The sequence below is a fragment of the Desmodus rotundus genome, chromosome 9 (assembly GCF_022682495.2).
Source record: "Desmodus rotundus isolate HL8 chromosome 9, HLdesRot8A.1, whole genome shotgun sequence".
NCBI lineage: Eukaryota > Metazoa > Chordata > Mammalia > Chiroptera > Phyllostomidae > Desmodus > Desmodus rotundus.
In genome coordinates this window covers 98,041,676-98,054,322 of record NC_071395.1, presented here as the reverse complement: position 1 = coordinate 98,054,322, position 12,647 = coordinate 98,041,676, and the positions used below count along the sequence as shown (strand labels likewise).

Below are 12,647 nucleotides of genomic sequence, written 5' to 3'. Positions count from 1 at the left end.
CTGGGGTCAGAAGGGAGGCCTTTTTGTCTATTTCGTTTAGTGGTCTACCCTCGGTACCTAAAACAGAACTTGACGCAAAATAAGTTTTCAATGAATAGTCTTGAATACATGAATGAAAATTTGATCCTTAAAAATATGTCCATATTCCCAAACCTCCCCTCACTTCAACCATATTTAGGCTCAAAAAATCAAGCATCCTATAATAGCTTTGAGAATATTAAAATAGCCATAGTCGAATATTAGCCATGGCAATTGGAGCAGAAAGTTCCATTGCAGAGAAAAGAGATTCTGCATCAAGAAAAGCAAAGAACTGGTTTACACTACAGTAACTGCCATGTTAAATTATGTTAGTGTCCTGGGGGACTGCCGTCCACCCAGCTCCAAGGCACATTTGGAGACAGCAAGTGCTTGGCCACCCCATCCTCTTCCTCACGTGGAGAATGCATCTAAAATGTACAGGGTTGATTTATACTTTGTTTGTTTGTTCGTACTTCTCTTTGGGTGGCAGAGTAAAATGGTGAACCAAGCATTGAAGTTGGAGTCAGACAGACCTGGGTTTAAATTCTGGCATTACTCTGTGGCCTTGGATTATATAACCACTCCAAGCCTCTGGTTATGTATAAAATTATTTTTAAATAAGTCCTTTCTCTTGGTGGTGGTGTAAAAGTTAAATGAGAGAAGATACATGAATCACACGTGTAATAAATGTCTTGCGAGTGTTGCATCCTATAGGATTAGGTATATATTTCGCTACTGAATTCTACCTTTTGGTTTAAATTGAAAAAAAGGAGTAGCCGTTAGACTGACGTCTCGGAGTAAGCTTTGGCTCCCTGCATGGGCCCTGGAGAAGCTCCACGACCCTGTAGATCTCTCAGTGCTACTGTTGACGCTTCCAGAGCCTTCCTGGAACCTGAGCCCTACCACCTACTGGACTTCTGTGGAAGCCTACTCTTCTCATCTTTTGAACCAATTCTTACTCTCTTATCTTCTGTTTTCTGTTCTCTTCTACTTCCCTTATTTTCAAACTGTGATGCTAGTGGTGTGAAGTTGGAGATTCCATACTGAAAATCATCTTAAAAACCAACAAAGTAACATCAGACAACTACTCTCTATAATAAATTACATGAATATTAATTTTCAATTGAGATGTGAGGAACTTGCACATACTAAGTTTTGGAGCTATAACATCTCAAGGGAGGAAATATTTTGTTTAAACCACTGAACTATTTTTACATGGTTTTTTTTTTTTTTTCCCCTTGGCACCAATTTTGAAATCTTTAGGAAGCCAAAGCTGTCATTGAAGAAACCAGAGCCCTGAGAAGCCGGATTCATCTTGCTGAAGCTGCGCAGAGACAGGCGCATGGAATGGAAATGGACTACGAAGAAGTGATCCGTCTGCTGGAGGCCGAGATCACAGAGCTGAAGGCCCAGCTTGCTGATTATTCTGACCAAAATAAAGTGAGCAAAACAGTCCCCTCTCCTAGTTACCATGGTTTCCTTGCCGTTGTCATGTATCCTGTTTTCATTTTCTTTTCATCTGCACTTCTAAACTAGGTCAGTGTTTTTCTTCTATTATTCAATGACAGCATGATGTGTAGCGAGGGGCCGTGTGGGCGCTGCGAGCCCCCCTTTGCTCAGATAGCTTTGGGAGGGCAAAGCTCGTGCCCCGCCTTTACTAGGGTCAGTGGTCAACGTGATACAGCGCAGGCATGAAATCCTGGAACTCTTTCGCATTTAATTGATTACACTGTTTTTCTCTTTTGTTTCTGAACTTGCTCATTTGTCTTGTGGGATAGGAGGAGGAGAGTCTAGGGATGGGTTTTGCTTTTTGATTAAAGCACTCAAGGAAGTGTGAAAGTTAAATAATCTTGCCCTGGGCCCAAGATAATTAATGGGGAGAAACTGAGTTTGAATGTAGCAGGCTCGAATTTCAATAGCACAACGCTGAATGCTGTTTAGAAGGCAATGTGAATCTTTTTATGTGCATTTTTATGTGATGTTTTTCTATAGTGCATACTATATTCATTGAATGGTGTTCAAAAACCATAAAAGACATACACATTTACTTCACAGAGGTAAGATAGAAAGTTAAATAAATTGAAATAGATATTTTATAACTTCATAGTTTGTTTATAAACATAATAACCATTTATCTCTCTAATCCAATCACCTTTCAAGAGAACATAAAGCGACTTTGAATTATTTATGTCTATTGATTTAAACATTAACGAGTTAAATACTTTAAATATACCAGTGAAACCAGTCTTAGACAAGCAAAATACAGAAGAAAATCTGAAATTTCCCTAGGCTAACTCTCAGGTGGTACGGATATATTCCTTACATCTGTCAGTTGGAACCAGTCCCACAAGAAGTCTGGCATTCCCGTCACCTTTGGATACTACCACGGGGAAACATACTGCTTGAGAAAGCAGCAAAACTTAAGAAATATTACATAGATTTTTTTTATCTTTGTCTCAGAATTTACATTGTAAAAATGCAGATAGGTGCTTATTTTTTGTAACTTTAACATGATTCTTAAAAAAATTTTGGGAATGATCAAAATATTAAAAGTACTTTTGGGGAGGAAAATTAGTCTTTAAAAAAAAAAAAAACACACAACCGTTAAGGAGTTCAGAGGAATTTACTTAAATTTGTTTTTAAAGGCGTAGGTTATTTGACATTCTTTCTTCCAGCTCCTCGCTGAAGAACCCTTGTTCTAAGCTGTCTGGTAGTAAAATTAAGTCCGTTCTTTTTTAGGGTAATGGAGCCTTACACCATTTCTCTTAACAACGCCCTCCGCTAAGCCATTAACCTGTCTCTGAAAACAATGCTTTTTTCTTAAAGAAGAGGTTTTAGGCATGGGCTTCTCGACATTTTCCAAACCCAGTACCAGTGCAGAGAGTGTGTTGGCCTCATGACCCTTTGATCTTTTGTGTTTTTAGACTCAGTTTAAAAATTCCACCAAAAAATTAGCCTTTTTACTGAGAATGCATTAAGCATGTAGATTAATTTGGGAATAATTTACATATTTATGACTGCATCTTGATTTAGAAACACCACTGGGTCACAGAAAGGTGTTTTGCATCGTTAGATGAAGTGAGTTGTTAGTGTGCAGAGTAACAGTACAGTTTGTTGATGGTTGTTTTACTGTGTGGTGATGTCTACAGATGTTCAAAGTCAGCCTGGAAAGAAGGCTGCCGTTGTTTCCGTAGTCGTTTTATTTTAGATCGCCAGATCGGAGTCATTCACTGTGCAGTTCAGTTGCTCTCTAGTCGCATTAATTTGTCAGGGAAGTGTGTTGAAATCACACACGCAGGGGCTTGTGATTAATGTTCCATATGTATTTTTGAAGTAATGCTTTTAGCTGCATACAAGGTTGGAATTATGTTATCATGCTTTTATGAAAATGTTGTAATTCTTCGTTCTAGTAATACTCTTTTCCCCTTAATGCTTGTTTTTGATAGATATTAAAATAGTTACACTGGCTTTCTTTTGATTCGTGTTTACCTATGTATTTTTTTTTACATCCTTTTACTTTCAAGTTATCAGTGTCCCTGTATTTTAATTGTGTGTATATGGTAAATAACATGTAGCAGAATTCCTCCCTCCCCCTGTTTTCATAATGTTTTTACCTTTAAGTAGAAAGATTGTTTCAATTACATTCTTTTATCTGCTAATGCACTTGGCTTCATTTCTACCCTCTTAACTTGTACATTTTATTTGTCTCGCGTTTTCTTCTTGTTTTTTTTTCTTGCCGCCTTCTTCTCCTTCACCTCCTCTCCGTCATCCTCCTCCTTCCTCTCCTTCCCTCACTCCCTCTCATTCCTCTCCTTCTCCTCTACTTCCTCCTCCTCCTTTTTGCATTGCTTCCGATTTCTCCTGTGTTCTCCCACTCCCATTCCATTTATTTCCCTCTTCTGGTTCACAAGTTATATTCTCTTTTTCTAATTTTTAATGATTATCTTAGAAATTTAACATTCTTTTGTAACTTAAATTAGAAAACGAATCACTAGCTTTTCCCCTTCTTCTAAAAGCACTTTAGAATATAAATACAATCATTTCTCCCTTCTCAGTTTCTATTTTTGTCACTATTTTAGTTCTTCCTTAACTTTTAACACCATAAATTGGACACTGTTACAATTTATCTTGTGCAGTCAACCTTGTTTAGCTAGACCACCATGTTTTCCATTTCCTGTGTTTCACATTCTTTCTTGCTTCTCAGACCTTCTTGCTAGAATTATTTTCTTTCTGAAGTACTGTTCTTAGAAATGTATTCAGCAAGGATCTATTGGTAACAAACTCTCTCCATATTTGTTTCTTTGAAAACATCTTCATCGAACTCTTGTTTTTGAGATGTATTTTTGCTACCTTTAGAATTGTTGAGTTAACATTTAATTTTTTTCAGTGTTTTTACCCCACGGTTGCAGTAGTCATCAATCTGTCATTTATTTGCGATCTAGTGTTTCTTTTTGGAAGATTTTAAGATCTCTTTATTCTCACCGTTCAGCAGTTTGACTATGAAGAATTAATTGTGTGCTAACTTAATTATTTAGATTCATTGAACTTCCCAACATCTTTCCTGGGGAAAAATGTCTTTTGCAGGTTTTTTTTTTTTTTTGAAAAACCATAAGTGGTTATCCTCAGCTATTTTTCTTTTATCTTTTCAGGTCTTTCTTGTGTAATTCAGATTGGATTTATGAAAGATCTTCTAATTTTTTTCTCCTTACCTCATCTCTTTCTTTTATATTTTCCATTTCATCTTTCTGCTTCATTATAAGATACTTTACCTCTGTCTTTCAGTTTGCTCATCCTCTTTTCAACTCTATCTAATTGGATAGTAAGCAAGCTTTTAAACCGAGTCTCTAATTTAATTATAATTGCACTTTTTTTTATTTTAAGGCTGATTTTTTATGTTATGGGGCCTGTTTTGATAGTTTCTTACCCCTTTTATTATGCTTTCAATTCCTTCTGAATTTTTAAACTATGTTAAGCATTGCCACGTATTCTGTATCTGATCATTCCAGTGTCTGTGGTTACAGGACCGACCCTGTAACTTTTCTCCTTCAGTGGACTTCCGTTTATGGTAGCTGGCTTGCCGAGGCCATGTCCTTTCGATACAGTCCCTGTGAGAATTACTGATGATTTGAGTTTAGAAAATATCCCTCCACGGAAGCTTTTTGTTTTCCTCTATCCGCCTGGGACCAATTTAAACTGAATTTTCAGCTTATGAACTTACAGATTGTACAGTAGTACGAATTCTGACATTAACCTACTTGAGTGGAGGCTTGTGGGTAGCGCTTACTCAGCAGATACTGTTCTCAGTCTGCTCACCACAGCCAAGGTCAAAGCTTTGTGCACTTGATCAGTTTGCTTCTTTCTCGTTCCCCCTCTAAAGTTCTCCCATTTGCCATTTGTGCCTGTGGGCCAGCAGTGCTCAGCATGCACCCTCAAAGCGCAGTATGGTACAGTGACCTCACTCCAGCGCCCACACCGCATTGCTCTCGCTTGTCTCGGCGGGATTCCCGCACTGCCCATGGAATCCCTGACTTCCCCACAGCTCGGCTTTCCACTGCGTTGTGTTATTGTAAATATGTGTGTACATCTTCAGCACGTTTGGTTGTGCCGCACTAATAGGGGTTTTTGTCAGCATCTGGTAAGCCATGTTGCCAAAAAAAAAAAAAAAAAAAGAAAATCCACTGAAACTAATTTAAATGTAATTTATTGTAGGGATCAATAAAGTTATATGGAGCTTATCTCATAAAATTTGCAGTACCCCCGTGCAGTTTAACTGTTAAATGGGCCATTGTTTTTAAGTGCTGCCCCCAAATCAGAAGGTATACATAATAAAGAGAAAATAAATGATATGGCAATGTTGGATACTAGTTAACAAAAACTGAAAGTAGGAGCCATTCATATTAACTAGAAGTGTGTAAGGCGATCTTTTTGCTGTCTCTGTCCAGGAAAGCGTTCAGGAGTTAAGAAAGAGAATCACAGTCCTCGACTGCCAGTTGAGAAAATCGGAAGTGGCTCGAAAATCTTTTCAGGCATCCACTGAAAAGCTTCTTCATTTTGTAGAGGTAACATTTCCTATTATATTACTTTACATCCATTTTTAAGCAATGTACAAGCAACTAACATATAAATAAATGTCACTGTTTGGTGGGCTCAAAACAGCAATAATAACTAACTTAGTCAGATTAAAAATTGCCCAGATAATGAAAAGCCCCCTAACATATACATTGTTAAGAGAAATAATTGAGACAGGGTAACATGATCCCAAATATATGCTATGCTTTAGTGAATATTTTTTAATAAAACTCTTGATACTCTATAAACATTATTTGATAAATATTTACCAGTTACAAAGGAAAGTTTCTATGGTTCTTATATTTCTGAGTAGAATTGCATGTTAATGAATTCATCTCCCCACCAATAACAGAAACACCTTTTAATCGATTGAGGGGGTAGCATGAAGGAGGGAGTTATATATATTAACTAATCAAGAAAAGATATTTTAAGAGACTATCAAACTTAGAAATCTCCTTTGCTATTTTGTTTGCTGCTAGGCTATTCAAGAAGTGTTTTCTGATAATTCTGCTCCTTTAACAACTTTAAGGTAAGAATATTTGAATAATTTCTACAGAGTGTGCCTACTGATTATAGTTTCATCTGGTATTTGCAGCTAAAATAGTAAAATCTCTTAGTTTTAAGATGCTACATAACTCCTACTCAGAACTGTTCTTTAATGTCTTGTGGAAGTAGACACAAGGACATACTGTTTTTGACCTCATCTCTGTGAAAGAAATTTCCTTGAGGTGTTTAGCAAATCATTGTAACCTAGTACTCTAAAGTTGAAGGAGAAATCACCTAGCTTGTCTTTGTCAGTAATTCTATAAAGAAGAAATGAACTTGAAGATGAGACGAACTCAGAGTTCTTTAAACATTCTGTGTATAAGTAAAAGTCACTATACTAGTCACAGGCTTAGTGCTAAAGGTAAGTGTCAAGCTAGCATATTAGTTGTAGCAAACAGAAGTTTATAAAACATGCCCAGGCAATCAATTTCTTGCATTTTCAGCATTCAGTAGACATAAATTAAAAATATACTTGGAGAATACACCTTAATTTTGTTATATTCACAGTTTGTTTCTGATTTAAAGCTTCTTACTAGGCACTACAATCATACTAATAACATTTATTGATTTCAAACTGCAAGAGTTTGGTCATTTTGATGTATGATACAAAAGAACAATTTCTGTTTGTACATTTTCAAAGCAATTTTTCCCTCATAATAGCTGATACTAGCATTTCACTTCTAGCAATGTGTGCTTGCAGAAACAGGAAAACTCTTCCTTTTGCTGTGAAAACAACAGTTTAATAAGTGAAGGTGATATTTTCTTATTATATTTTAGGTTTCCGCAGCATTTTTGAATTTAGAGGAATTCCTATAGTAGTACACTTTTCAACTCATTTAATTGTAATGCTTTATTTCTTCTAATGAAGGAATTTGACATTTTTAATTGTTATGCATGCTACTTATGATGTAAGATAATTATGTGAATCCATGATGATTATTATTAGTAAGGATGTTAAAACACTCAGCAATCAGATCCCCCTTGTATGAGTTAGGTATGTCCCCTGCCTCCAACCCCAAGGTCTCTTTGTGACCTTGAATAATAATTCAAAAGTTCTGTTATTAAAAATGAATGTTAAAATGACTACTTAAAAGCCAGAGTCTGCCCTTTCCTTAAACTAGTTCATGGGTGTAAAAAAGAAAGATAACTTTAAGAAGTAACATTAAGCAAATTTTCACCCTGTTTTGAAAAGTTAAATGCTAGCAAAATTTGTTTCAGTCTCGAATATACTATGTCTTCTGTAGTGGATGTTTGTCTTGGTCATTCAGCACAGAATAAAGGCTCTGTGTTTACATTTAACAACTGATACTTTAATTTCTCTTTGTGAATTAATCCCATCATGCTTTGATGGACAGTAAGTAATGATGGCTTTGTCATCAGTTTAAAGTAATCTCTTTCCTCCCTGGCTGGCATAGCTCAGTGGGTTGGAGCATCATCCCTTAAACTGAAAGGTTGCAGGTTTGATTCCCAGTCAGGGCACATACCTACATTGCAGGTTTGGTCTCCAGTTGGGGCACGTACAAGAGGCAACTGATCCATGTTTCTCTCTCACATCGATGTTTCTCTCCCTCTCCATCTCCCTCCCTTCCTTTATCCCTAAAATCACTTACGTATGTCCTCAGGTGAGGATTTGAAAAAATTGTCTCTTTTCAAGTAAAAATTTTAGCATAATGACTTTTTGCAGTAAAATTTTGCATTTTAATTATATCAGGTGACATATTGCAGTTATTTCAGGTGACATTTACATTTTTAAAAGTAATATAAATGATCTAGGCTGTCAGATCTGGAGGCAACAAATGGAAGTGCTTAGGAGATAATTTCATGAGTAAATACACATATCGAAGTTATAGTTAATATTACTAAAAGTAATAGTAGATGTGTGTTTATAAATTTGTGTTTATGTGCTGAACTTGAATTTTTACAAAACTGAATAAAAGGCTACACCATGTTAGCGCAATACAAGTGCTTACAAAGTAAGCCCAACGAATGGTTTAGGAGGTGGACCATCCCGCCATCCCTTCTGTCTTACGTATGGTGTCAATCTAATTTTTAAAGTGGGCCTATTTATTATACAGTGAAGAACTGAAAACAGAAATAATGTTTTCTGTGAATTACTTCATTTTATGGCTATAAGAATACAATGCTCCCAGACACAGAAGTACTTTTGTACGAGTGTATGCCCAATAAGAATTCCCGAGCACTGACTTCAGCTTTGCTCTGCGGCCCTCGCAGTGAACGAAGGGCCTTGTTCGCGCCCCAGACCTCCCTCTCGCCGCTGGGAAGGAACGGCCGCCACACAGCCGCAGCGCTGGCGCTCGAATCGGAGGAACTCCTTAAATCTGTCCGTACCATACTTGACATGGACTGTAAGTTTTCTGAACTTTTTCTCACTTTTTAAAGTACTTCGTTTAACAAAACAAAAGAAGAAAATTTCAAGTTTGACAGTGTAATTGTGTTCAAATATCAGGTTGACTACAGTAAAATTGATAGCTAAGATAAAAATCTTAATGCACTCATCGTAGGGGAAGAATATTTGTTTTATTTCAAGTGCCCCAAATGGCTTCCAACAGAAGATAGCTGATTGAGACATGCCTTTATTTCCATCCAAAACCTCTTTGAAATGGAATAATAAGCATACAAATAAATCCACAACAGCACTGGAAACCTGGTGGGCGGAATCAACATAGAGGAATTTTTGAATAATATACAACAGATGGAATAAGATGGAAGGTACAGCCCCGCTGAGCAGAAGACCCCAAAACGCAGTGAATGTGAAAAACAACACTGCTGAAATAGTGAGTTCAGCAGAACCGTGGAAAAGTCCCCAGGATCACAGGCAGGGAAAGCCAGGCACAGACCCCGGGGCAGTCAGCAAGGTAATTCACTGCAGGGCTGTGGCATAGCTGAACCAGTTCCCTGCTCTTCAGGGCTGCTTGCTCAGGCATTTACGCCTAAGCTGCAGCCCAGAGGACACCTGTCTTCAGGAAACCCAGGATCTGGCCCCAGACACTGCGGAGGCACCACTGAGCTAGGGGAGAAGCAGGACAGTGCTCTGAGAAGCTTCCAGCATCTCAAAAGACAGGGAGATCTTGGGTAAAAGCTTAAGTGACTGACATTGCCATCCTTTCCTCCTGCCATCTCCGGGCACTTCGGCCTCTTCGTGGATTTGGGCTTCCTTCGTATTTGTTTTCCTGCCTCTTCCCTGGATGTCAGTCTATCTGCTGATTGTTTTTGTGCTGGCCTCTAACGTTTCACTGTTTCTCTAGTTTGCCGTTCTTAATTTTTCTGTGCTGGAGATCAGATATCAAATATGTAAAGATACAAATAAAATTCTATGTTAATTATATATAAAAATAGTGAGTTTTGGATAAAGTCCTAGGTAGTACATGGCTGGACTTGGTATACAGTCAAGTAGTCGGAAATCCTTTCGGGTAACTTTTTACTTCAATACCATGTTATGCAGGACTGGAAATCATGCCTTAATAGTGTCTGCTTAATTTATGCAGTGGGATTTTTTTTGGTATAACCTATTACCTTTCTAAAAAATGAAATTACATTTCAAAAACCCTGTAAGAACTCTTTATGTAAAGAAATCCTGTAGGTTTTAAGGGGGAATGAAAAAAGCACTATGTGTAAGCGCAGAATTGTATGCGTCAGACATTTTTATGCTAGAGCGGGAAGGGGGAAGGGACACCCCCCCACAGACACGGTCCAGTGGGCATTGCCATCATTAATTTCAGTTACTTTGCTAACACGAACCTTTATATTTGTGCAACATGATTATTCAAAGGAAATATTTGAAATTTAGCAAGAACTACTTTGGAAAAAAAGTGAAAACTGCCATCCAAACTTTTTATCCATTGCAAGACTATACAGACTTCATTGTTTAAAACTAGCCAGTAGTTTCTATGTTTTCTTTTTATTTAGAAATATAATTGCCAATGTTGGCATATTTTCCCATGCTTTTGTAATGGTACATGACATATCTTTTTAAGTTTAATAATTCAGATCAACTCAGCTCATTTTTCTTTCTTTTATGCAGTAGTGTTTTGTACGTATGTGATGAAAACAGGAAGTTACTACCATGACGTAGGTAATTCAGCTGCAACCTTCACCCCACTGCCCGGGCCCTGGCTATCTGGTTATTTCAAGTGACAATTTGAAATTTTCTCTTGGGTAATTGCCTCCACTTTCTTCAAAATATAAATACACTCTAAGATGTTATACTACGGGCTTTTCTCAGAAATTAGAATAAGATTTCTTGGGTCTTAGAGCTTAAAAACCAGCTCCTGAGGAATATGTACAAGACAATTCTGAACCTTTTTTGGATTGTGGACTACACTAGAATCTAGGGAAAGTTTTCTTCCCAAAATTGTGCAATTATATAATTTTGCATTCATTTTCAGGTGTGTATGAACCCCAACTTAAGAAACCTGATGTAGAATAACAGATAATATGAATGCATTCCAGCCCTGAGCAGAATAGCGATGGCAGTGGGGAAGTTCCTGAGTCATAGGGGCAGCCTGGAGTAGAATTTGAATCCATATAAACAGTGCTTCTCAGAATCTCTGATGTTCTCTAGAAGTAGACGCCCCGCAGAGCATCCCAATTAGTCATTCAGCTTTCTTGAGCAAATTACTTAACCTCTGGGCCTGTTTCCTCGTATGAAAAGTGGAGATCATATCGGTGGGGCAGGAGTGCAGGATTAAGTGAGAAACGTGTCCAGTAGCTCACAGAGCCCGTGCTAATATAAGAGGTTCCATAAATGGACATAACCACAGCTGCTAAGCTCGTACCACGTTATCATTATTTAAAGTAATTAATTTAAATGCACTTTTTCTCTGTGCTAAGTACGAAATCATTATTGCCTGAAGCTTCTTTCAGTGGATACTTTTGAAAATTGGTAGATGAGAGCTTTTTTTAATATATAACTTTTAATGTTATTATGGATTTTAAGTTAGAATATTATCACAGGAAGCTGTGGCTAAATTTCTGAATCAGCATCTTATCTTTCAGTTGTTCACTGCTGATTGTAAGACAGCTTTGGTCCGTTCCATTGCACTGCGTCCATTGAGACAGTTTACAAACAGAATAGGCATTCGTAATCATTTTTGGAACCCTTGGGGGCGTTTATATTGTTCTTGATCAATATTTACATGATCAATACTGTAATGCTTTAATGTAATCTTAATTTAAAATAACTACTTGCTTTGGACAGTAGTCTTTTTTGACTGACAAAATAATTCTGTAACAAAAGCATGAAGAGGCAGTTCTGTTTTCAAAATGCATAATAAAGGAATCTGGCTAGATAATCCCTTAGGAGGTGTTTAATGAAGAGAAGGTATTGATTTCCTGATTAATTGGTAGCATAAACACAGGCATCTACCCTCCTTCAAGATTCCCATGGAAATGATTAATGCAATATAAAAACAGGAGAAAATCTTCAAAAGCACTAGCAATTACAGGTAGACCCCCAGAACTTTTCAATACAGGGCAGGTAGGACCTCGTAGAAAGAAAACACAAGCCCTGGCTCGTGTGGCTCAATGGATTGAGAGCTGGCCTGAGAACCAAAGGGTCGCTGGTTCAATTCCCAGTCAGGGTACATGCCTGGGTTATGGGCCAAGTACCCAGTGTGGGGTGTGCAGGAGGCAACTGATTGATGTTTCTCTTAAATATTCAGTGTTTCATCTCCCTCTTTTTCTCCCCCTTTCCCCTCTCTCTAAAAATAAATTAAAAAAAAAAAAAAAGACACAAGGGCCAATTTGTTGCTTCCTCTGCTGAACAACAGTAGCAATTTTGAGGAACCCCTGCATTCTAATGTGAACAGGTAATAACGTCAGAGATTGCCTGGGGATAGATAGACTCTTTCTTACCCTTTTAACTTTGTGAGTCAATGGCATTTTTGAAATTCTCAGAGTGCACACAGATTCTGTGTCAAGCAGAAGGCCCACTGGGGCTTGGTGCTTGAGACAGCAGAGCCACACTTCAGATATGACGTGCACTGGGGCATCCA

At 37.6% G+C, this 12,647-nt stretch overlaps 1 protein-coding gene across 8 annotated transcripts in view; it reads left to right on the top strand.

Annotated features, from left to right (window-relative positions):
* Nucleotides 1-12,647, top strand: part of STXBP4 (syntaxin binding protein 4) — a 152,427-nt gene that overhangs the window by 69,972 nt on the left and 69,808 nt on the right. For all 8 annotated transcript variants that reach the window (XM_071219357.1, XM_071219360.1, XM_071219359.1 and 5 more), the window contains 4 exons: nucleotides 1,282-1,458; nucleotides 5,961-6,077; nucleotides 6,567-6,616; nucleotides 8,866-8,999. In XM_071219357.1, coding sequence (XP_071075458.1) covers nucleotides 1,282-1,458; nucleotides 5,961-6,077; nucleotides 6,567-6,616; nucleotides 8,866-8,999 — 478 coding nt within the window. The remainder of the gene's footprint in view (nucleotides 1-1,281; nucleotides 1,459-5,960; nucleotides 6,078-6,566; nucleotides 6,617-8,865; nucleotides 9,000-12,647) is intronic.